Genomic DNA, 26,218 nt, shown 5'->3' on the forward strand with positions numbered 1-26,218 from the left:
ATGGGCCAGGCTTAGCCTGATACAATTTAAGGTAGTCCACCGGGCACACATGACAGCGACTCGGAAAAGTTCTTTGCGGTAGAAGATAGGTGTGCGAGGTGCGTGGAAAGCCCAGCAAATCATGTCCACATGTTTTGGGCATGCCCGAAGCTCAGAGGATTTTGGCAGGATTTTCCGAAGGCAATGTCCACGGTGCTAAAACACGGGTGGTGCTGAGTCCGGTGGTAGCAATGTTTGGAGTGTCGGAAGATCTGGGAGTTCAGGGGGCGAAAGGGGCCGACGTCTTGGCCTTTGCCTCCCTGGTAGCCCGGAGACAGATCTTGTTAATGTGGAGTGACTTGAAGCCCCCGAGTGTAGAGACCTGGGTTAGTGACATGGCTGGGTTTTTCAGTCTCAAGAAAATAAACTTTGCCTTAAGAGGGTCAATGTTAGGGTTCTCCCGGAGGTGGCAGTTGACTTTCTCGGGGAAAATTAAAATGTTAGCGGATGCAGTATTCCAAGAGTGGACGGTGGGGGGGGGGGGCTCCAGCCAGGTTCATCATGTCTGCCCTCCTGCCACCAAACGCACTGTGGGTGGGATTGGAAAGTTCTGCATATAGTGTTCAATTGTCCTGTGTTTGATTTTGTGAGCCTGTTTACGTGAGCCATTTACTATCAGGGAACAAAGTACAAAGAATAATACAACACAGGAACAGACTCTACGGCTCTCCAAGCCTGTACCAGTCGTGATATCATCCTTGGCCAAAACCCTCCGCACTTCCTAGTGCCGTATCCATCTATCCTACCATCCTATCCATGTATTTGTTGCGATGCGTTTTGAACGTCTTTAATATATCTGCTTCCACAACCTCCCCTGGCAGCGCGTTCCGGCACTCACCACCCTCTGTATAAAAACCTGCCTCGCACATCTTCTCTAAACTTTACCCCATGGACCTTAAACCTATGCTCCCTGACTGACCCCTCCACCCTGGGAAAGAGTGCCTGCCCATCCATTATCCATGCCCCTCATAATCTTGTAGACTTCTATCAGGTCACCCCGCAACCTCCGTCGTTCTAAAATGAAAACAATCCAAGTCTATTCAGCCTCTCCACATAGTTAACACCTTCCAGACCAGGCAACATCCTGGTAAACCTCCTCTGCACCCTCTTCAAAGCCTCCACATCCTTCTGGTAGTGTGATGACCAGAATTGTGCGCAATATTCCAAGTACGGCCTTATCAAGGTTCTATACACTGTAGCATGACTTGCCAGTTTTTATACTCAATGCCCCATCCATTGAAGGCAAGCATTCTGTATGCTTTCTTGTCTACCTTGTCCACTTGTGTTGCAAGATCTGTGGACCTGCATGCCGAGATCTCTCTGACTTTCTACATTCCTAGGAGTTTTGCCATTTATGGTATATTTCCCCTCTATGTTAGACCTACTAAAATGCATGACCTCATATTTGTCTGGATTAAACTCTATTTGCCATTTCTCTGCCCAAGTTTCCAACCATCTATGTCCTGCTGTATCCTCTGACAACCCTCAACATTATCTGCCACTCCATCAACCTTGGTGTCATCCGTGAACTTACTGATCAGACCGGCTACATTTTCCTCCAAATCGTTTATATATACTACAAACAACAGAGGCCCCAGCACAGATCCCTGTGGAACACCACTTGTCACAACCTTCTATTCCATGCTCACTGTTTTTGATTAGTTAGGACTGGGTGTGGGCTTAGAGGAAAATATAAAAATTGTAGAAGTTTCTGGAAGTTACAACTGTAAGTATGGAGCAGACATTTTAAAGCATTGTGAATAAAACCATCCACACATATATACTGATGTGTCATTTCTGCATAGCTCTGAGATATAAAATATACAACCGATGAGAGTCCTATGCAAGGGAAGGGGTAACCTTAGGAGTAGTTTCACTGGGTGGGCTAACAAAAGATTGGACAATTTCAGGGACCAGTTGAACAAATGGTCTCAATCATCGTTATAAAGAAGTGCATGAGCTCCTCACACTTGTTGGAAGTAAGACTGGAATAGGCATAGATCAGGGGTTTAAGAAGAGAGTTTGTAGTGGAGAAGAGAAATTAGGAGTTATCTTTGTTTTCTAGGATGATCCTGGAATAGTGAGTTTTGGCAGGGCAGGGCAATATCTGAGAGAGCTTTATGTGGTTTAAATGGATATGGCAATGAATAGTCATGGCAGGTGTCCACCATAAATATTCAAGTCTGTGTCCTTTGGGCTTAAGCATGGGGTATATAGGGTCCATGTGGGAATTCAATTAGGAAAGAGAAAGACAGGAACAGTTTTAATAGTGATACAAACAACAACGTATATATAACATTTAGCAAAAGAGAAAAGAATGAGCAGAACAAACGAAAACCACAGACAAGGACTCATTGCTGCTTATGGATGTTCGGATCAGCACATCAAACCAGCGAGTATGCTGTCTGCGTCTGTCACTGTCACATAAAACTCAATGCTGACAGAACATCAAAGAGTCGGCTGACTGAGGCAATTGATTGGTATTTGTTCATTTATAATAATGTAGCTACATTCAATTATTTTTGAACAATATCTTTCAAAAATTAATTATTTCATTTTCTGAATAGTTTTTGAAGCCATGTTAAAAGTCCAAAATGAGCTTAAAAAGCCCAAAATGTTCCTTGTGCTCAAGTGCCTGTCATCTCTTTGAATGATGCTTTCCAGTTTTAAAACAGGCATTGATCAACCTTCAAGCTATTCATTCCTGGAGCACTCACTGCCTTGTTTCTGGAAGGTTGTTTTCTGTCACTAAACTTTTATTTTTGCATTATATTTTTTCCATTGAATTTTTCATTTGCAATTCAGGACCATTTTGCACAAGGCTTCAAGCATAGCAATCTTCTAGCTATAAAGCTTAGCTTACATCATACTGCACTGCATTGGCAGTCTTTGATTTGGAAGAGCAACAGGAATATAAAGGGGACAAAGGTAGGTTTGCTTGTATTGTAGAGATTAAGGACAGAATTTTGACAGCTCTCAGCCATGCTGTGGTGGGCTTTGGGTGGGGTGGTGGCAGGTAGCAGTAAAGTGCAAGGGAGCTGCATTGGGATGGTTTTTTAATGCATTGCAACCACTTGGAAGGTTTTCCCCTGTGCCAGGTTAGGAATGTGGATCAGCTCACTGCACTACATAACTAAGGCACCAATTAGGAGCAAATGTCTGGCCTCGACAACATTTTATCATTGGTGGAGATGTGGAGGCTCAATGGAGAGCAATGGAGATGTGCTCTCTGTGGCAGTCTAAAGACCACTGGTTCTGGAAGCTTCATCCTCAAAGAGGAGGCCATGAGCATCAAATGTCTCCCGTGGCTTCAATGATCTAAGTAGAGGGAAATCGCGACCACTTCAAGGGGTTTACCACCTGTCCCCTCTATCCCCAAAGATTGGATTCATGTTGAGGCACCTTCGCCATCCCTGGCCTCCCTCAGCAGTATCCACCTTTATTGGGGCTGTCGAGGCTCCAATGCTTTAGGCTGTCTGATTGAGCCGGCAGCATCAAGAGCCCACCTACCATCTGTAATTGCATAGTCAGTGGAGAGGTGGTCAATAAGGAATTTGTCTTTGGACGTTCCTCCAGAAAATGCAGACAGGAGACCCAGAGTCTCCTACACTTGGTCCCCATCATCAATCAGCCTGTCTCAGGCAGGTGGATTTGACAATGCCTGAAAGGATTTGCCAAGGAAGCTGCAACAGTTATGCCACCTACTGAAGCTTGACTAGCAGACACATTTTACCACAAGAGCAGCTCTTCTAGTTGAAGAAGATTGAAACTATTATAGCACTATTTTTTTAATAGAAATTCTACCTTCACACAGGAAATTTCAGATTACAAGGACAATATGCTAGGATAGTCATGATGTAAAAACAGAAAATTCTGAAGAACTCATCTGCGGCGAGAGAAACAGAGTTAATGCTTTGAGTCCATGTCACTCTTCTTCAAGATTGAACTTGCTTGAACTTTTAGAAACGTTTTTGATCACATCTGAGCTGGAGTCTATTAGACATGATGATGAACTAGTAGTCCAGTAGCGACACCCAGTTGCTGAGTTGGTATCAGTACTTTACAGTAGATTGACTGGAGCCAATTCACCTGTTGTCAATTTTACTGACACCAGTACCGGTAAGCCAAATCCATGAGACACTTGCAGACCCAATTATGAATAAGTGCTTGATGACTTTTAACATGGCTTCAAAAGCTGTTCAGAAAATGAAATAATTGATCTTTGAAACATACATTCAATTATTTTTGAACAATATCTACATCAGGGGTGGGCAAACTACAGCCCACGGGCCGCATGCGGTCTGCCAAAGGTCTTTATGCGGCCCACCAAGATCAAGTCATAAAAAAAAATTAAAATTAAAAATTTTTATTTTTTATTTTTTTAATAAGGTTAATGGGGGGCGGCTGTTGGGTTACTGGTATAGGGTGGATACGTTGACTTGAGTAGGGTGATCATTGCTCGGCACAACATGTGTTTCATGTGAAGTTTCTACTTTAAAATATTAATTAATAAAATTAATTGCTTTTTTTTCTTTAAAAACCTTTTATTTTGGCTATTTTAAATATTAATTATTTTACTTAATATACTATGCGGCCCTTTAAAATTGTGAATTTCTGAATGTAGCCCTTGCACGGAAAAGTTTGCCCACCCCTGATCTACATTATTATAAACGAACAAATAAAAATCAATTGCCTCAGTCAGCCGGCTAATGTGTCAACTATCATTGCAGCACAAGTCACCCAGCGACTGACTGTTCCAGTGGAAGCGCAGACTGAAGTAATGCAAGTACGGCTTACTCTCAGGCAAGTTCAAATGATTGCAATTTTAGCAGTGGATATCAGGATGCAAGCGGCTTTCAGCGTCTCACCGCACTTTAGCAATCTGTCCTCCAACATATTGCTAGGATTGTCGAGGTTTCACCACAGTGGAGTGGCAGTATCTCCATGAAGCACAAACCTGCTGTCTACTTTCAGGAGGTAGCTATGATGTGGAGATGCCTTGTTGAACTGGGGTGGCACAGTAAGATGTCTTACAACACCAGGTTAAAGTCCACAGGTTTGATTCAAATCACTAACTTTCAGAGTGCAACTCCTTCATCAGCTGCACTCCGAAAGTTAGTGATTCAAAACAAACCTGTTGGACTTTAACCTGGTGTTGTAAGACATCTTACTGTACTCTCAGAAGGACTACATTTGTCATTCCATTACAGCCAATTGGCTAATATCCTTGCTGTTGCCTGCCAGCCAGCCCATCTGCTGTCCCCCATGCTGAGTTGGTGCAGACCAAAGTTGGGCCTTCAGTTGCTCTACAGTTCCTCCAACTGAGAGGCATTCCACCATCTATGCTGTGGCCACCAGAGTAGCATTGTGTAGGTGCATTAGGAAAAGGAGATGGAATCTAGGCACTAAGGGAATGCAGAGGATGATTAGTTAAGTTTTGTATGGAATATTTAATGACTAAAGATGGTTTGAACATTTGCTTATCATTTCCATTTATTTCAGCATTGTGGCCAAGAGGATACAATGATGGTCAGTAACAAAGGGAAGGTGAGATGTGGAACAGTTGGCATGGGGAGTTGGGTTGCGTCCACTGGTACAGTAGGCGGATGAGTCGATTATGGACACCAAACCAGAAAGAAGGTGCTGGATTCTCCGTCCTGCCGCACCAGATTTCTGGTTCAGCATGCCGGCGGGATGCTCCCTTTCGCCGGCTGTTCAATGGGGTTTCCCATTGTTGGGCAGCCCCACGCTGTCGGGAAACCCCTGGCTGCCGGCGCAGAATCCAGCCCATGATGTTGGTTGCCTCCTCCCTCCCTCCAATGCCCCTTCTTTCTCCTCCCCTTCTTCCTAAGCCTTAGCTGTTTGCTAAAAACAAAGTGGCAAGGGCTGTGCTTTTATGATGGAGCGGTACTGAAAAATATGGCAGACCATGATGAATCATGGCATTGTTCCTGCGAGCTCTTTGGGGTGCCTCCAGAGTGGTCCAACACCTCAATTGTCCACTCGATCACATTTCATGTGGCAGCATGGCTCTCATTCTGTCCAAGTTGCATGAGTGAGCTGAGTCCTAAGCCAGCTAGTCAGTGGATATCTCTTATAATCCATTAGCAATCCTCTGATTTCTTTAAATACGCAATTGGGAGCCCCTTCTTGGTGCTGAACAATTGTTCAGCTATGTAAGTAAGGTAAGAAAGGGTATCAGCCGGAGCTCACTGCACCTGAGTTAGTGTCACCAAAACAGCACTCATAGCATTGAAAATACATATACTAAACAACCGAGTTTTGCAGCATGGGTCTCTATATTAATATTGACTCCACAAGTGCTTGTTGAGAGCTCCCTCCAAGTCTTGTGTTCCTCCTGGTGTACTCTAGAGAGGGTGCATCCTTCATTTGCCACCCATCAGCTGCTAGAACACTCCTACATGCAAGAATATGACAGCACTTTGTTAAATTAGGCAAATTAATTATCTTGCCAAGTTCAGCAGATGGGAGGCCAGTGGTTAGGAAAAAATCAGGGCTGCAGAGCAGACACTTTTGCAGTAAAGGGAATTTGTTCTGTTGTACATTTGTTTGACAGGTTGCTGAGAAAACCCATTTTTCATGTCTAAATTATCTGCAGACTAATGGACTTGATGGGATTGGCTTACTCCTTGCCAAGGCCTATTCTTTACAGGTCTCTTAATAATTATCAACAAGATAATGTCTGCAATCTGAAATCATAAGAATTCCTGCTGCTCCAGCCACTTCATAGTTATGCCAGGGAATACAAATATATTGAAGTTGCAACTTTCAAATCTTCAGTAATATACCTTCACACATATATTCAACAGCTGGAATACAGGGTTACCATCAATGTTCAGCAACGACTCATATTTATACAGTTTTATTAAAATATTGTAAAACATCCCAAGGCACTTCCTAGGAGTGTTATCAAACAAAATTAAACACAAAACCACATAAGTAGTTGAGAGCAGATGGCCAAAAACTTGGCCAGAAATAGGTTTCAAGGATTCTCTGAAAAGGAAAGATATGTTGATACATGGAGGGATTAGGGAGGAAATACAAGAGGTCCAGCCTTGGCAATTTAAGGCACAGCTGCTAAACGTAGACCGCTTCAACTCAGAGGTGCTTGAGAGGCCAGAATTAGAGAAGCTCAGGTAGCACACATGTGGAAAGTAATGTTGTGTTTCCGGATGATGTCACAAGGGGCAGCATACAGGTTGATGTGTCGGGTGCTCTGGATCTGCGGAACACATACAGGCTACCAACACTTAAAATAGTACAACTCTATTTTATTAAGCTAGAAACTGTTGAACATACTTTCACTGTGGGTTAACACGATGTTAGATTAAAATAAAGACCTATGCCTATCCTAACCAGTCTATGCACTCAGCACATGGTGAAGATCTATGCTGTAAGTTGTAAGCTCTGTCCTTCTGAGAGGCTGCATCCCGAATGAGCGGGAAAACTGATGCCCTCTGTCTTTATAGTGAGTGTGCTCTAACTGGTGATTGGCTGCGGTGTTGTGTGTGTTGATTGGTCTTGCTGTGTGTCAATCAGTGTGTGTGCCTGCACCATGATATACTGGTGTATATTATGACATCCCCCTTTTATAAAAAAATGTATGTTTGTGGCAATAATTAATGTGTGGTGATAATGTTCCTAACTACGTGTGGGGTGTGAAGACATTTTTACAGGGTTATGTACATAAGAACTAAGCTATTTACATGGGAAGGTGCCTGATGCAGAGAAGCAGTATGCAACAAGAGTAACGAGATCAACATTATATACAAACCAGGGAAACGATCAAATAAAGCAGTGAAACAATTCAGAGAGTCCATAAATTCAAAAAGTTCATAAATTTAATCTCTGAGGTGGGTGACGAATTCTGGTTGACCAAAAGAGCATTTGGCCCTGTTGAGGCGGAGGCCATGCTCATGTATACGTCTGAATATGCGCTGGAGGCGATTAACATGCTCCTGCGGGGTGGTGGACCAGATGACTATGTCATCGAATAGACGCAAACACCTTCAATACCTTCCATCATTTGTTCCATAATCCTATGGAACACTTCTGATGCAGAGATGATCCCAAACGGCATCCTGTTGTAGCAATATCTTCCAAAAGGGGTATTAAACGTGCAGAGTTTCCTGCTGGATTCATCGAGCTGGATTTGCCAGAATCCTTTTGAGGCGTCGAGTTTGGTAAAGAGCTTTGTGCAAGCCATCTCACATGTGAGCTCTTCGCGCTTGGGAATTGGATAGTGCTCTCTCATAATATTGCAATTGAGATCCTTGGGATCAATGCAAATTCCCAATTCGCCGGAAGGATTTTTTACACATACCATGGAGCTGACCCAGTCGGTCGGTTCCGTGACCCTGGAAATCACTCCTTGGTCCTGGAGGTCCTGCAGCTGCTGCTTGAGGCGGTCCTTAAGGGGTGCTGGGACCATGCGAGGTGCGTGCACCACAGGCGTGGCATTCGGTTTTAATAAAATCTTGTAAGTATGGGAGCATGCCCATGCCCTCGAATACGTCGTGGTACTGGTTGATAATGGCGTCGAGCTGCGCCCTGAAATCAGTGTCCTGAAAGGCAGATGCATCAGCAGGAGAGAGAGAGTGAACTCTCTGAACTAGGTTCAACAGCTTGCATGCCTGCGCGCCAAGCAGGCTTTCGAGGAGCCCACAATTTCAAAGGGAAGGATGGCTTTGCGTGACCTACGCGTCACTTCAAGTTGGCATGAGCCGCTGGCAGCAATGGCATTGCCATTATAATCTGATAGATGGCAGGCTAATGGCAGGGTGGCTGGTTTGACACAAAGGCTTTGGAGGTCAGACCGCGCAATGAGATTGGCGGAGGCACCGGTGTCCAGGCGGAATCGGATTTGGGACCGGTTGACCGTGAGGGTGGCACACCACTCATCGTCCGGATCGATGCTGTATACCGGTAGAGGCTGGATTCTTTGCTTTGGGGACACCCTGTTTTTTGTAATGATACCGACTCGAAAAGGCGCCTTCGGGTCCTCGGTGTCAATATCGGGTAGCAGGTCCGAATCAGGCTCGGTGACCGTGGGTTGAATGGCCCGTACATCCCTGCGAGGCTGGCTGGAACGACGAAAGTTGGCAGGCTGAGCTGATCTGCATAAGGCAGCATAGTGGCCAAGTTTGCCACATTGCAGGCATCATTGGGATTTGGCAGGACATTGCCGCTTTAAATGGGCGGAGCCACAGTTGCCGCATGTTGTAGCATCTGTACGCTCGCTGCGCCACCCCGTTGCCATCCCCTCGTTCGGTGCACACAAGCGCGGGAGTCCGCGAAATGGCCGCCCTCATCCAGGCTGAGGTCCTGGAGTTGCTTGATTGCTTGGACCCGTTCTGCCTCGTGGGGACCTTGCCGCACCGTTTCAGCCGCTTGGATGTGGGAATACCGACTAGTGGCTTGTTCATGTAGCACGCAGGTCTCAATGGCAATCGCTAGGGTGAGTTGCTTTACCTTGAGGAGCTGCTGGCGTAGAGGTCCGATTGAACACTGAAAACGATCTGGTCTCGTATCATGGAGTCAGAGGTGGACCCGTAATTACAGGACTGCGCAAGGATGCGGAGGTGGGTGAGAAAGGACTGGAAAGGTTCATCCTTACCCTGCAAATGCTGTTGGAAGACATAGCGCTCGACACTTTCATTCACCTTGATGTTGCAGTGACTGTCAAACTTGAGGAGGACCATCTTGAATTTTGATTTATCTTCACCATCAGCAAAGGTGAGAGAATTGAAGATGTGGATGGCATGATCCCCAGCCGTGGAGAGGAAGAGAGCGATCTTCCTGGCATCTGAGGCAGCATCCAGGTCTGTGGCTTCAAGGTAGAGCTGGAAGCGTTGTTTGAAGATCTTCCGGTGGCCCCTAGGTTACCAGTGATGCGGATCGGCGGCGGGGGGCAGACACTGTCCATTTTGCAGGATGGCTGTGTGCTGGTGGAAGGCAGATCACTTGCAGGTAGGTCTAAGAAGTTCTAACATCCCTCAACTACTGGTGCCATGATGTGTTGGGTGCTCTGGATCCGTGGAACACATACAGGCTACCAACACTTAAAATAGTACAACACCATTTTATTAAGCTAGAAACTGTTGAACATACTTTCACTGTGGGTTAACACGATGTTAGATTAAACTAAAGACCTATGCCTATCCTAACCAGTCGATGCACTCAGCACATGGTGAAGATCTATGCTGTAAGCTGTAAGCTCTGTCCTTCTGAGAGGCTGCATCCCGAATGAGCGGGAAAACTGATGCCCTCTGTCTTTATAGTGAGTGTGCTCTAACTGGTGATTGGCTGCGGTGTTGTGCGTGTTGATTGGTCCTACTGTGTGTCCATCAGTGTGTGTGTCTGCACCATGATATACTGGTGTATATTATGACACAGGTGACAAACAGGAGGGTGACAGGATAATCCTTGATAGACACCAGACAAGTAGCTTTTGAAGCATCATCTCTTTCTTAATGCAGGAAACACAGCAGCCAATTTTCCTACAGCAAGCTTCCACAAACAGCAGTCTCTAATGGCTAGATAATCTTTACTTATCGTAATGATTGAAGAATAAATATTGCTCAGGACACCAAGGATATCACCCCCGCTCTTCAAAACATTGCCATGAGAGTTTTTACATACACCCAATGCCATGGGAGTTTTTAAAAACAACCGAGAGGGCAGATAGGGCCTTGGATTAACATTTAGCCAAAAGACAGGGTGCGATTTAATGAAAAAAAGAGTCCCACTGTGGGCACGTTTAGGGACTCTGTTATTTTTTATGGCCTTGGCAAGGAATTCCCTGCCAAGGCCGCACTTACCTTCATTTCCCGCACTGAGGAGCTCTGCTCGCCAATGCAGGAAGAGATCAGGGTGCTATTTAAAAGTGGTGCCCGATCTCTTGATTCCCCCAACTCGAGCCCCCCGCACCGCACCACATAAGCGCAGGGCATCTCTGGGCCTGATCCCCAGCACATGCAAAATGCCACCTTGGCACCGCCAGCCTGGCACCCTGGCAGTGCCCCTGCCAGCCAGAGAGTGCCACCTGGGCACCCTGACAGTGTCGGACAGGTGCCCAGATGGAACTGCCAGGGTGTCACTGGCACAGTGCCTGGGTGCCAATGCCAAAGTGCTTGGGTGGTACCAGCCATGTCAGGGTGCCACCTGCTCAGAGGCCAACCACCCGGAGACCTCCAGTCACCTCCACCTCCACCACCCCCATCCCCCCCCCACCCCCCCAGAAGTGCCGTTCCACCTGGTCCCTGCTTGTGGAAACCATTGGCACTCGACTGGGGTCTCCTTAGCGAGGGCATTCGATCCCGGGCACTGATTAGGTCCGGCGAGAACATATTCAAGTGTGCCTAACACTTAAATATGCAAATTTATGTCCTTCCCATTGAGGGATTCCTTAGATCTTGTGAGGCATAGCGAGCTGGGTAAATCTTGCGAGAGGCCTCTCGCGAGGTTTACCGGCCGTGTCCCGAGTCGGGCACATTGCGGCCGTTAGATTTTGCTCAGTATTCCCAATATTGCAGCACTCCCTCACTTATTGGGGCTGGTTTAACACACTGGGCTAAATCACTGGCTTTTAAAGCAGACCAAGGCAGGCCAGCAGCACGGTTCAATTCCCGTACCAGTCTCCCTGAACAGGCGACTTGGGGCTTTTCACAGTAACTTCATTGAAGCCTACTTGTGACAATAAGCGATTTTCATTTTCATTTCATTATTGCACTGGAATGTCTATCTTCACTTTTGTGCTCAAGTCCTAGAGTGGCAGTTTAATCTATGAGCTTCTCACTTATAAGGCAGCGTGCTACCAACTGAGTTGCAGCTTACACAAGGGAAGCCATTGCAGGTGATTTTTTGGTTATGGCTGGATGGATAAGAATGGAACCAGGCAAGTGCAGTCCCTCTCAGCTGGACAATGGTAAAGAGAAGTTAGAGGAGGCCACGGTTAACTTTTTCAAAGGTTTCGGACAGGTTTAGAAGGACATGGAAAAATTGCTTGCCTTTATCATGGTCATATAGGATGTCATTTGTGACTTTGATAAGCGTCATTTTGGTACTGTGACAGTAACTTGATGAAAGGATTTAAATCAACGGCAGACTTAGAGTTAGTACTCAGCTTCCCTGTACTCAGCTTCATTTTTGCCCCTCCAGACCCCTCCACATTTCCACTACAACCTCCATCCCAACCAACACCCACCCTTCCCTCGTATCTCCCACCCCCCCACCCCGGAACAACTCCCTCAAGGACCAGAAGGCTGATGCCAAGAAAATACACAGATGAGTTTATACAATGTGGTGGTTACATATGTGAGTTTGCGAGCCATTCTGAAATACACAAATCAGCCTCCCACTTGCTTCCGCACAGCACTCACTAAAACAATGCCAGCCTCTCCACACAAGTTATTTTTACTTATTTAGCTCACAGTCTGTGTCGCATATCCTGGCAAATGTTCCTGTTTCAAATAAAAGGTTTTTCTGACTGACTTTGTTCCTCACTTTTCAGTTGAAAGTCATGTTATGCATCATTTCCTCAACATTTACGATCAGGCTGTCCACATATACTATAAATTCAGTATGTATTAATCTGGCAGTGGAGATGATTTTTATCATGTTCTTGATTTTACTACTGGAGCAAACCTTCAAGGAATAGTCTCCCACTGTAACTCTGGGCCATTTTAGTTTCCAGCGCTTTGAAGACAATTGAATCTCTTTTCTCATCTTCTTGGTGTCAGGTAAATCCAGACAGAATGGAGCCGATTTCCTCACAGAGATTTTTAGTCATTCGGGATTTTTATTAACCCATGGCTGATCACTTTTTTGCTAAGTGCCATCATTGAAATAGCCGCACGTCTATTATATTCACATTGACCAAACCTCCTACCAAATCCTTATTACTTTTAGTGCCAAGGAAGGACTGAGGGTATTCTCATCCAATTCAATTCTGCTAGAGCCATTGCTTAGCCACATCAACATCAAAACAATCCTTGTCTGTTCAGTGGGGATTTTTGGGTTTAATTGTAAAATGAATCGTTCTCTCTGGGATTGGCAATAATTTTCATGCTTCACACCACTGATAGCACTTGATACAATTTTAACCCCCCCCCCCCCCCCCCCCCCCCCCCAAGTTGGGTAATATAAACCCTCCCAGCTTCTTGTCCTTTTGTCACAGAGTTAGTAATTATTACTCAAGGCACATCTATCCTACTTTACTCTACATTATGTAATGGAACTGTTCGTTCCTACTTGTGCTATTGTAAGAATGACTGATTTGAGGATGCAGCTAAGGTTAAGGCACTCTATGTCCAGTAGCAATGCTCGCAATTATTTCTCTCTGACTCTCTCTCAAAGGATCAAGAGGAAGATTGGCGGGATGAGAACTCAAGAGCAGACTGGTGGGCTGGTTACATTTGTGCAGACTATTTAATGAGGAAAGTAATGTTAAATTTTCTGCATCAATCAACAAATTGTCTCAAATCAAACCCAGAGTTTGTGGCATCACTCAAAACTTAAACCATTAGAATCAAAAGCTGAGGTAGCAATAGGAATGCAAAGTTTACAGATTAATATGTGTATATTGAATTCACTTACTTATTTTCTCCTCAGTATTTTGCTTTGAATCGGAGTTTTGGTCTCCAAGGAGCATTTCCCCTTTTCTTCCGTTGACTTGGCATCATGCCCTCAGTACAAACAGTCCTCTAGTACTTTGCCCGTGAGGTAACTTTTCAACCTAAACATTATGATGGACATTCATTTTTCCAGAAACAGGGGATCAGGAACGGCCATCCTTGCTGATTCCAACCCCCACTCCCCAGCACATTGAAACCAATTGAGGCACTTCAGCCATCTTGAGACCAGCTCAGTCAATGCGGACAAGAGGTCTAAACTGGAATGTACTTGGTTCTACATTGCAATGTATATTGCCATGGAGGCACATCAGGGTGCATCATAGGTGATTCCTCACACATGACTCTATGAAGAGAATATTAGGGTTAATAGTTGCCATTCGAGTAATATCCACTACTGCCGGTATCAACAGCTGAAACAACGCGAGCCCCAGAATAATTTAGCAGATTATTTTATGGCGATAAAGCATAACCAGGCTGAAAATAACCTGGTCTCTGTAATGGGATTTGAAATTGGGACTTTGGTTTAAAACCGTTTGATAGATGCATTTTGAGCCAAACCATCATATCAAAATGACAGGACTGTAAACACAGAATATGAACTCCTCCTGAAGTTCCACACTAAGTTATACTGAAATGTTACGTTTATTATGCTGGAAGGTTACCTGGATTATTCCAAAAGCAGTAAAGAGCTGACAACTAAAACATTCTTTATAGTTCTTTCAATTCTTATCATTGAGCTGATAACTCAGCAAGTTGATGATTTACTGTTAAGCAACAAATTAATGACTTCCAGGAGATGAGCAGCGAAAGGTTTGTCACCAAAACATAGCGTCCCAATGAGATTTTCCTGCTGCTGCCAGCCGTTAGAGGCGCTGGGGGAGTCCTCTCCTCTCCGCAAAGTCCTGCAGTGAGTGTTTCCGTTTCTCAGTATCGGAATTCCAGGTGGCAATGTGTCAATTCTTCAATGCAAGAATGATCTTCAAAGCAACAATTCCACTGAGCGTTTTGGAAGAGTTTATGGGCCTCAGAACCAAGACTTTAATGTGATTGAACAGCTTTGCTGATATAATTGCCCTACCTTTGTGATCTAAGTTATTGTTTCTATGACATTCAAAGCACAGATTTATAAAGAAAACAAGTATTGTCACATGGAATTCAATCTGCCGTGCAGTCACGCCCGCGGATTTCCCAACGGCGTGGGGGTGTCCACAATGGGAAACCCGGGGCGCAATTCTCCGCACTCACGACGGTGCGGAGAATAGCGGGCGGCGTAAATTTTTACGGCCACGCTGGTCTGATGCCCTTCCGCTATTCTCCCCCCCCCCCCCCCCCACGCCCGCCTCCCGACACGAATCGCTGCCCGCCGTTTTTTTTACGGCGAGCAGCGATTCTCAGCTGGCCAATGGGCCGAATTCCAAGGCCTTTACGACCATTTTTATGAACGTCAAACACACCTGGTCTGACCGTTCGTAAAAACGGCCATAAAGTCCCGATCTGGGGAACCATGGCACCGATTGGCACGGCAGTACCACGGCCGTGCCAAGGGTGCCATGGGCCCGCGATCGGTGCCCCGCGCACTCTTTATCCTTCCGCCACCCCGCTGTATCCATTCGCGGGGCGGCTGAGGGGCATACCGGCCCGCGCATGCGCGGGTTTCACGCAAATGCGTGATGACATCATCCGCGCATACGCAGGTTGGAGTCGTCCAATCCGCGCATGCATGGCTGACGTTATATGACGCGTCAGCCGTCGCAAACTCTGGCTAGCGGGCTTAACGAAATTCGTTAAGCCTGCGATGCCGGAGTTCACGGCTGCGGGATGCTAGCCCCGACCGGGGAACAGAATCGGTTCCCGGTCGCGGGGGGCGGATGCTGGCGTCAAACCCGCCCGTTTTTTACGCCAGCCTCACGATTTCTCCCGGGTGCGGAGAATCACGCCCCCCATTGGCCGGCTGCTGGGACGGAGAATCCCGCTGCTGGTGGGGGTTCGCTCACCAAAAGACGGGTGCAACCGACGGAGAATCCCATCCCATATCTTTTACTGAAAAAAAAAACATGGAGAACAGTGTCACAGGACCACTAATTAGTTTCAAAAGCGAAAAAAATAATTTTTAAATAAGGAAACATTGTATTATGATCTTTACTCCCCTTTACTCCCCCCTTAGCTTAAAAAATACACACATTAACATGAATTACAAAGTACACATCTCAAATTACAATGGTCTCATTAACGCAAAAAGTCCTTTAAAGCACTTAAGATGACTATGGTCAAATGCACATGCTCTGCTCTGAACCCAAGTTAGTGTCTGTGGATTTCTCTTTGGAACCCCCCCAGATGATGGTCACATGAGTGTTTCCAAACCCCACTTCCAAATACATGCTTTAAAATCTTCTCTTAATAATGCCTCCCTTTAGCGGTTTGCATTCCAAAATCATGTCCAGGTTTTACAAATGACTGATTTGACCCAAGCTTTTAACAGCAAATCCAGTCCAAGATTTTACACACGCTCTTTTAAGTTTTCTTTGTTTTAACTGCTTTTGCACAAACTCTGAGATCCGGCGACCGATTTCCATAGTTAATTCATGTTCCACAAGCTGTAGTAAAATCTCACAAACCTGAAAATCACTTCCGGTATCATTCTGGTGCCTCAGCCTTCTTCTCAGCTCTGTCTGTCTTCATTAAACAGGGCTCTGTTCTAGGACTTTTAACCTCAGACGTCTTGGAAACTTATCTTAATTCCTCTAGTTTTCTCAATTAGTGGTGTTCAGTGTACTAGTTTTCTTAACCGTTACTCCATGGTATGTTTTTTCTTCCAGCAAAGCTGAGAGATGTTCCTCCTCTAGCCTTCTAAACCAACTGCATCTAGCAGAGCTGTGAGAGCTGCCTCTCTCTCACTACCTTTCTCCAACTTCCCACAAATTCAGCTAAAATTTAAAAGCTTCCCTACCTTACGAGGCGCCAGTTGTTAAGCAATACCCATATGCTTTGCCTTTTATTTATTCTTCACACCATGGGCGCGAATCTCCGACCCCACTCCGGGTGGGAGAATCGCGGGGAGTGCCGGGTGAATCATGCCACGCCGCCCTGGCACCCGCACGCGATTCTCCCAACCCCCCAAAACGGCGTGTCGCGTTTTGCGACAGACCGCTCGGAGAATCGCCGCTCCGGTCAAGCGGTGATTCTCCGGCCCGGATGGGCCGAGCGGCCTGCCTAAAATGACTGGTTCACGCCGGCGCCACCCACACCTGGTCGCTGCCGGCATGAACAGCGGGCGACTGCTGCATGTGGGGCCTATGGGGGGCGGAGGGAGAAGCGAGTACCAGGGGGGTGCTCAAGAGGGGTCTGGCCCGCAATCGGTGCCCACCGATCGTCGGGCCAGCGTCTCTGAAAGACGCACTCTTTTCCCTCCGCCGCCCCGCAAGATCACTCCGACATGTCTTGCGGGGCAGCGGTGGGGAAGACGGCAACCGCGCATGCGCGGGTTGGTGCCGGCCAACCTGCGCATGCGTGCGTGACATCATTTAGGCGCCGCCGGCCGCGGCCTTCATGCGGTGCCGCTTTGACGCAAGCGTCAAGGCCGGGCACCCGGGATTGACGTGCCGCTGCTCCTAGCCCCCTTGGGGTGGGAGAATAGGGGGCGAGGAGCGGCCCCCGATGCCGGAGTGAAACACTCCGGGTTTCACTCCGGCGTCGGCACTTTGTCTCCCTTTGGGAGAATCATGGCCCATAGTCCTCTCTAAGCACAATAGAAACACAACTGGAATTTTACCAATCGCCACACATACAAACACTCTGTCCAGCATGAATCTAACTATAGATTTTACCGTTCCAGGCACCGAAACATCAAATTAAACCCACTTAAAATAGAAGCTTATTTCTAATTTTTACTAATACAAATATAAATCCCTTAAAACTACCTTTGTTTTCCTAATAAGATGTAATGGATTAGATGCAGTTGACTTCTGCAGAATGTATAAGGTCAGTTCAGGTCAGACAGAGGTGGAGATTCAAGGCAAACAACCTTCAGGAGAGAAGATAACACCAAAACTGAACAAAAGATCAAATTGGTCAATGTATCTGTCCTTTTTCATCTACCTGCAGTTATACCTTGATGTTGTGCTACCTAACACACTCAAAAGTAATCCCAAATTTTCCTTTGTATTTATGAGTGTTCTTAGTTCTTAGCCACACCAGCAGATGGGGCATCCCACCACAAGGAAAACCACACTTTTCATTTATGCTGGTTGCAGTTAGTAAATACACCTCTGTTGATATCTAAGTGGTAAATTAACTTTTAATTTCACTGTGAACAGCTCTCAGCCCATTTGTCAATGAGACAAGATCAACATACTCAGGAGGCTAGAGTGAACACATTGATTAATCAAAGGAACAAAATCTGCTGATCAACACATTAGCAACACTGTGGTGCTATTTATGGAGCAATTGTATTCCACAAATAGATTTAATAGTGTTGGTGTACATGCTGTCTATTCTTAAAACAGTGATTCTCAAATAGGTTAGTAAACAAGGACACTCTAACTAATTAAAATTTCAATTCAACACTCATGATATCTGAGTGAATTTATATTTTGGCACACTTTCTTCAAGTTTGACTATCTCCCCTCTCTTGAATATGATTAAGCCCACTTGGCACCCACCACTGGCCTAAACACCTGAAGGTCTATCTGGCGATTTTCCTGCCACTCTCAGAGTTTCTTCATGTGCCCTTCATTACAAGGTAAGACTGCCAGCTCACAGTACATTGCACATGTGGTAGCCATACTCTGCTCCTACCTCCCATCAAGTCAACAATTCTAAGTTGCTCATTCCCGTACTACTCAACTATTTTGCAATCCCCTGGAACACAAGACAACAGGAATGCAAGAGATAGGAGCTGGAGTAGACCACATGGCCTGTCTAGCCAGCTCTGCCATTTGATGTGACCATTTGATCCGACCCACTTTCCATATTGATTCCTTGAAAGACCAAAAGATTGCTGGAAAGTCTTCCCGTGTCCTGGTTTGAAAAACTGGCTTCGGAGCCATAGCATATAAATCTTTTAAAGTCCTCAACGGCAGAAGTGATGAAAAGACTCTGCATCCCACTGGCTGTGAAGGTTGAGGGAGGCTGCAGCAGCAAGGTGGTCCTGGTCATCCTGGTTCGATGCGTCATCAAAATATGACCACCAACCTGTCATGATTGTATGGGCAATGACAGTATCCCAAGGTCCCCACGTTAAACAAAGGCACACTTAAACAGAGGCTTCTAGCAGGGTCCATTTGCCTAGTCCTATGCCGATAGAGAATTGGTGTTGGGGACAGGACTGTGAACTTGGGAGTCCCTTGTCAACAATCTGAACAAAGGCAACAGATGCATGAAGGTCGTTGGACACCCGTGTTAAGAAAACAAATGACGGCAACGAGGAAGAAATCTTCTACGGACACAAGCAAATCTGACAGAGAACCAATTTTGTCATTCACTGCCAGATTGGGCTCAACTTTGTCAGGCATTAGTGCATAACATTCTTATTAGCCCAAACCTCTTCTAATTAAGGCTGAGTACACTGGATACAGCAAAGGCTATGTGCTCTAACAACATCGCAGATGTAGTTCTGAAGACCTATGGTCCAGAATTAGCCATGCCCCTAGCCTAGTTTCTCCAGTACAGCGACAACAAAGAACAAAGAACAGGAACAGGCCCTTTGGCCCTCCAAACCTGTGCCGATCACACTCTGTGTAAAAACCTCCCCAGCACATATCCACTGAACCTATCTGCCCCTGCCCCCCCCCCCCCCCCCCCCCCCCCCGGCCCCCCTGCCCCACCTTGAACTTGTGCCCCCTTGTAATTGTCATTTCCACCCTGGGAGAAAGCCTCCAACTGTTCACCCTATCTGTTCCTCTCATAATTTTATAAACTTTTATCAGGTCGCCCCTCAGCCTCTTACACCCACCCCTCCCCCACCCCGCCCCCAACCATTCATTCAAGCTGAATTGAATCTATGGCACCCAGACCCAGGGGAAAGCTACTAACCCTGCATCCCATACATCACCAGGATCACTTAATGTACCCTTGGGCAGTATTGCTACTTCTGCATATACAACAGCCCCTCGACCACGGAATCTCTTATCCAGCCTTTTATGACCTAGAAGCTCAATTAGTTCAAAATTGGTTTCCCAACCTCCATAAACTTTCTCAGAACTCAAATGCCCAAATCTTGCCCTGTGAGGTCCCAACTTTCCCTTCCCCCTGCAATGTGAACCAACACTAGCTCCATGTATTCCAAGCCATTAAATTTAAAATGTTCACATTCATCGTCAAATTCCTCCACAACCTCTCCCTATCATATCCACGTTATCTCTGTAACTTTTTCCAACCTGAAAGCTATGTGCACAGAGCTGGAATAATCCACTGACTAGAATGCCGAACTAAAGTGGCTGTGGCTGAAATTAATAGATAGTAAAAAAAAATGGGTTAAATTTGGTTGCTCCCCAACATGGACACAGGGATGTGATGCAGGATTAACCTGTGTTAGTTCTGATGCAGGCAGCATATCAATTTCATGTTGCCTGCCAATTAATATGACTGCAGCATGCATCCAGCATTCACCGCACTGTTGAATAGCTTGATGTATGAGCAGGTAGTCCAAAGTTATGGTGGACGAACACAAGTTAAAGCCAGCCTGCACTTCTTAAAGAGAGGGATGGTGCGGAGGCTGAAGCAGGTGCTGCAAGTTATTCACAATTCATTCTGATCTTGGAAATTGTACAACATGGGAGAAAATGGACCATAGCATTTTCTGATGCTGCACTGAAGGACTTGGGGCGGACTTCTCCGCAAAGGCCGACGCCGTCGTGAAACCCGGAGTGTTTCACAACGGTGTTGGAGGCCGCTCCTCGCCCCCTATTCTCTCCCCCCCTCCCCCCCAGGGGGCTAGGAGCGGCGTTCCGTAAATCTCGGCACGCCGAGAATGACGCAGCCGGCGGCGCCTAATGACGTCAGCCGAGCATGCGGAAGTTGGCCGGCTCCAACCCGTGCACGCGCGGTTGCCGTCTTCCCCTCCGCTGCCCCGCAAAACATGGTGGCTTGATCTTACGGGGCGGTGGAGGTGAAAGAGTGCGTCTCTTGGAGACGCCGGCCCGACGATCGGTGGGCACCGATCACGGGCCAGTCCCCTCCCGAGCACGGCCGTGGTGCTTGCTCTCCTCTCCGCCCCCCACAGGCCCCATACTCACCTTTGGCACACTGTTCACGCCGGCAGCGACCAGGTGTGGTTGCCGCCGGCGTGAACAGGTCGGGAACGGCAGGCCAGTCGGCCCATCTGGGCCGGAGAATCGCGGGTCGCCGTGAAAAACGGCGACCCGCGATTCTCCGAGCGGCGTGCCGCAAAACGCGACAGGCCATTTGGGGGGGGGTGGGAGAATCGCGGGGGTGCCAGAGCGGCCCTCCCGTGATTCTCCCACCCGGCGTGGGAGCAGAGAATCGCGCCCGAGGTCAGGGAGGCACAGAGGAGGAGCAATGCACTCTTTCCACAGGGGGGGCAGGAGATTGACCAGAATTCAGTGGGTTAGATAGCCATGGTCATCAATTCCAGGAATCAATCTGCTAAATCTTGGATGCAGAGTTGCGAAAAATTTCAATGACCTCACACAAGTGGGGATGGTCAATGAATTCATCTTCAAATGCCATATCTCAACAATTGCATCACTAGCCTCACAGTCTGCTCAAAGAACACACCCCCAGCATTTATTTACCAACAAGCTTTATCAATCAGGACTCATACCTAACATCATAGCTTCACCTCACCCTCACACATTTAGTGCTGTTGCAGCCTCAGACTAATATTTCACAGTTTGCACACACTGTCAGCTGCTCAATCATGACAGCAACATTATCCAAACACATTGCAACACACTTGCTGACACACCTTCCCTTCTCTTGCAAGGCAAGATGATGCTCAATGGGAGAAAACAGGTGTAAATGGGCAGGGCACAGGCATGGCTGTATGTCCCTACCCTGGAGCAAAATTAACAGGACTAAAAATTAAAAAGAATGTTCATCCTACCAATAGGTTTGAAACCGTTATTTTAAAACCAAACAGTAAATAGCAAAGTGCTCATTTAGGTAACAGGAGTTATTTTCTTCTTTGCAAAGCTGCCGTTAAATATTACTGTGTAACTGCTTATTAACATTTTGAGATAATATAACCTGGTGCTTGGAGCCTAACATTGTGGATTAAATTGTTGAACCACAGAAGGTTCCTGCCTGATGCCGAATTCTTACATGATCCTAAACCAGTGTGGGAACTATCCAACTGGACATATGCCTGAGATCTGTGGGGCTATGTGCATAAAATATTGGCAGGACATTATGGTGTATGTTCAGACATTGGACAAGGCAGCAGGAAACTACATTTTGATACATACACACATCCCACAAACACACACACATACACACTCCAGTCTGCATGCGTGTAGACAGCTGGCATGTATGTTCATGTCACAGGCTTATATCATACCACTGTAAATGTAATAAAACTTTTGTGTTTCATCAGAAATGGACTCTGGTTTACCTCACTAAGATGGTATTTGCTCCTTTCAATGTGTGTTTGAAAAACATTTTCCAGGATCCTATAAAAGACACAAAGAACAAATTCAGCAGAATTAACTTATGTTTTAATGATGATAATGCGTTTTCTTTATGCATCAAATTATTGAGATGATTTTAAATGCGAAATACTGCGAATGTTGAAAATCTGAAATAAAACCAGGAAGTTCTGAAAAAACGCAGCAGGTCTGGTAGCATCTGTAGAGAGAGAAACAGACTTTACGTTTTGAGTCCAATATGACTTCTTCAAAGTTCTGCAGAAGAGTCTTAAAGGACTTGAAATGTTCACCCTGTATAGAATATAGAACATACAGTGCAGAAGGAGGCCATTCGGCCCATCGAGTCTGCACCGACCCACTTAAGCCCTCACTTCCACCCTATCCCCGTAACCCAACAACCCCTTCTAACCTTTTTGGTCACTAAGGGCAATTTATCATGGCCGATCCACCTAACCTGCACGTCTTTGGACTGTGGGAGGAAATCGGAGCACCCGGAGGAAACCCACGCAGACACGGGGCGAACATGCAGACTCCGCACAGCCAGCGACACAGCGGGGAATCGAACCTGGGACCCCGGCGCTGTGAAAGCACAGTGCTAACCACTTGTGCTACCGTGCCATCTATATCTCCCTCCACAGATCACACCAAAACCGTTGAGGTTTTCAAGCACTTTCTGTTTTTATTATTGAGATTATTTTGGTTGTGCAAACATAGAGAAGGCTGTTAAAAGTTCTGCATATACAGCTCTCCTGGTGCCCAGTGGGTAAATTCAAAGCTTTGAAATATTTAATAACAGAGAAAGTCAAGTTCCAAGTTCAATCTCTGGTCCACGCTGTTAGCTGGGGTATTAGAAGGAATACTAAACCTGGACTTGGCCAGAGTTCCCATTCTCATTATTTACATATTATTTACAATAAAACGTGTGAATATTTGATAGTACCAGGATTGTGCTAGGCTATGGTATTATGGTAATAATCATAGGGCATTCGAATTATGGCCAGTTTAGAGTTACAAGCACTAATGAAGTCTCTACTTACATCTCAATGTATGCACTTACTCTACTAACGAGTATAAATATTTGGTGAAGGGAGGGTCACAGGAGAGGCTGCATTTTTGTGAGCTCTGGCTCTGCTCATCTTGTAATTCTTTATTTTATCCTGGTGCACATTTCACATTTGTCTTTTTTGGGATATATGCCTTGTGTTATGTCCTTGGAGGATCCCGATTGGTGTTTTGCAAAGAGGAGCCGAGATAAATTGCAGAAAATCCACGTTTAACCCTGGTGTTCGGAGTGGGCTGTGGTGGGGCCCAACTTGCAGTAGTGTTGTTGCTGGTGAGCGGGCTCACCTCAGCGGTGCTGCATGCATCCTGATGGTGGTTGAGGCGCAAGACAGAGATCTTTCAATTCAGAAGGGCGCTTTCCCTAGTATGGGCCCACGTTCAAGACTTTGAGATCCTGCTGCATGGTGTGTCATTTATCCTGATGAATTTGGGAGGTAGTAACCCAGCAAGGTGTTTCCATGGGCCCGGTCCTTAGTGAGAAGTGGGAAGCGAGATCCCAATTGAGTTTGGAGATTAGCTGCCATGCTTTAGAATCTTGATTTGGAGGTTGGGTGCATCAGATTCGACAGAGCATAGAATATACGCTCTTTGAGCCCTGGGGTCGGTTCGGCCCCTGACTACTGGCCCTATCTTATCTTCAATGTTCGTCGTGAGGGGTTGAAGGTGGCCGAGAGAGGTGAATCATCCTTCCTGGTGTCAGTGTAGTGGCATAGTGGAAGTGAAAGTGCTTTGTTCATTGGAATCCTTGAGTGATCCTTGAGGAGTTTTCGTTGATCCTGGCATGGCGTCTGCCTTCTCGAGCAATGGAGATGGTGTCATTATCCTGCAATTCTTCTATAATTATGGGTATTACTCCCTTGTGATTCAGTTGTTGATCAGTTATTGTTGTCTTTTCTCCTGCAAGTGCTTGCGAGGGCTATCCTGTTCTAGCAAAAATTATAGTGTCGATTACATGAAATGTAGTCTGTACACAGTTTTGCTCATTTTTATCATTTGTTATAATCTTTGTGGTTATGGGAGGGGGTGTTTTTTTGACACCCTTAACTCATTTAGAGTGAAGATGAATGGAGCTGGGGTGGGAGGGGGGGGGGGGGGGGGGGGGGTGGGGGGCCGGTGTGGGATGGTGGAGGGTGGATTGTGGTGGTGGCGTTGGGTGATAGGATCAGTCAAGTCCTCATTGTGATTGAGGATAGCCACCTTGTTAGAACTGACCATCTCGGGTTTTTCTTTGTTTTCTTGTTATTTTGGACTTGAGAATCCCTGCCTTTCTTCTTCAATGACCTGTGTAGATCATGTATCCTGTGGAGGACTGGGTCTTTTCTGACTCATCCCTGTGGTTGGAATTTCCCTCTATGTCCTTTGTTCGAGCTATCATAATGAGAGGCTATCAGTGGTGGTGCACACTGAGCTGGGTTTGGTTTGACTGGTTGGTTAAAGAGTGAGACTGTTCTTTGCATCCTTTCTAAGATGGTGGTCTGTGCTGGGTGATGGCTGATATTTTTTAGATCAGTGCGGGCACACTTCCCTTAGGGTGTTTTCTTTTTCTTCTCTCCTTTCTTTCTTTTATTCGGGTGAGCAGGGTGCTGTTACTAATCCTGGTCAAGTCCAGTGGTTTAAAGGTTGTACTGAGGAGGAGGGAGAGGTACAGGTCCGGCTAGGGTATGGGTGTTGGGATGTGCTGGAGGTCCTGAGGATTTTAATTCTGGTATGTCGCGAAGTGTTGGGCTAGGCCAGGTCCGGTCTGTGGCTGGTACCCTGTTGTCCCCTGGATCTTGCGATATCCTTTCCTGAATGTGTCTATTAGGGGTGTCTTCAGAGGCTGGGTATTGCTTCTTCGGTGCACTGGGGCCCAGGTTGAGTTGAGTACTGTATTTTGGTTAACACCCCCCTGGGGGGGGGGGGGGGGGGGGGGGGGGGGGAATGATTTCTTGGTTAAATCATCAGCCTTAATTCTTCCCTTCTTCATTGTTGGGTGGTTGGTGGATGCCAGGGAAATAGGGAACCGGGGCTGGGCCCTGATCGTTTCTTGGCTTGTAGTTTACTTCTGGTAGCTCTAGTCCTTTCTCCGCCCTGTTTTTCCTGAGAGGCCCAGAAGGCTTGAGTATAATCGAAGCACGTTCTTGTTGGTCCTCTCTGCATTAATGTATGGAATGATGTTGGTTCTGTGCCGGGCCTGAGACTGGGATTAAATTGAGTTGTGTGGTATATGTAACTCCCCTTTCATTATTCGGTTTTTTGTGTATTTATTTTGTTTTCTTTTGTAGCGGTGGGTATAAAGAATCCATGATTGCTTCCTGTATGGGTGCAGATGGGGTATCCAAGGAGATGAGGCTGTGGTGTGTCATCGGTGCCTTTGATATTTCTAGAGTTGAGGGAGATTTATATTGCTGTGTGCTTGAACATGGCATAGAAAATGTATCCCTGAACTCTCTTGGTACTTGCAAGCAGATGCGTCGTGGGAGGGTGTGCACCATTTTACCATATTTTCATGGTTTCATCCTGTTCCTCCCTTGGTCTCTGGCGTTGCTTATAGAGGCATCTAGCTTTGTCTAATGATTGTATCGAGCCAATGATAATGTTGTTCTCCGGTGAGGAGGACCCTGCTACAGAGGCAGAGGCAGCAGGGAGGTTGCCATTGCCGAACTTGCTTCATTATTATTGGGTGGCAAATGCAGACAACATGCGGCGGTGCTGGGAAGGAGACGTAGAGTGGGTTAGGCTGGAGGAGGAAACTTGTAAAGGGTCTAGTTTGAGGGCTATGGTGATGGCAGCATTGACAATGGCTCTGAGTAGGTGTTCAAGGAGTCCGTAGGTGCAGTCCACATAAGATATGGAATCAGTTGAGGAGGCATTTTAGGG

The 26,218-nt window shown here is 46.3% G+C and overlaps 1 protein-coding gene across 5 annotated transcripts in view; it reads right to left on the reverse strand.

Annotated features, from left to right (window-relative positions):
- The window catches only part of LOC119973452 (spermatogenesis-associated protein 7 homolog), a 278,469-nt gene that overhangs the window by 110,621 nt on the left and 141,630 nt on the right, over nt 1-26,218 (reverse strand). For 4 of the 5 annotated variants that reach the window (XM_038811624.1, XM_038811643.1, XM_038811615.1 and 1 more), the window contains one exon: nt 22,264-22,321. In XM_038811624.1, the coding sequence (XP_038667552.1) occupies nt 22,264-22,321 (58 nt within the window). Of the gene's footprint in view, nt 1-13,697; nt 13,796-22,263; nt 22,322-26,218 lie in introns of those variants that run through there. The other variant, XM_038811633.1, reaches the window with a different exon arrangement.

The sequence above is a fragment of the Scyliorhinus canicula genome, chromosome 1, assembly GCF_902713615.1.
Source record: "Scyliorhinus canicula chromosome 1, sScyCan1.1, whole genome shotgun sequence".
NCBI classification, from domain to species: Eukaryota; Metazoa; Chordata; class Chondrichthyes; order Carcharhiniformes; family Scyliorhinidae; genus Scyliorhinus; species Scyliorhinus canicula.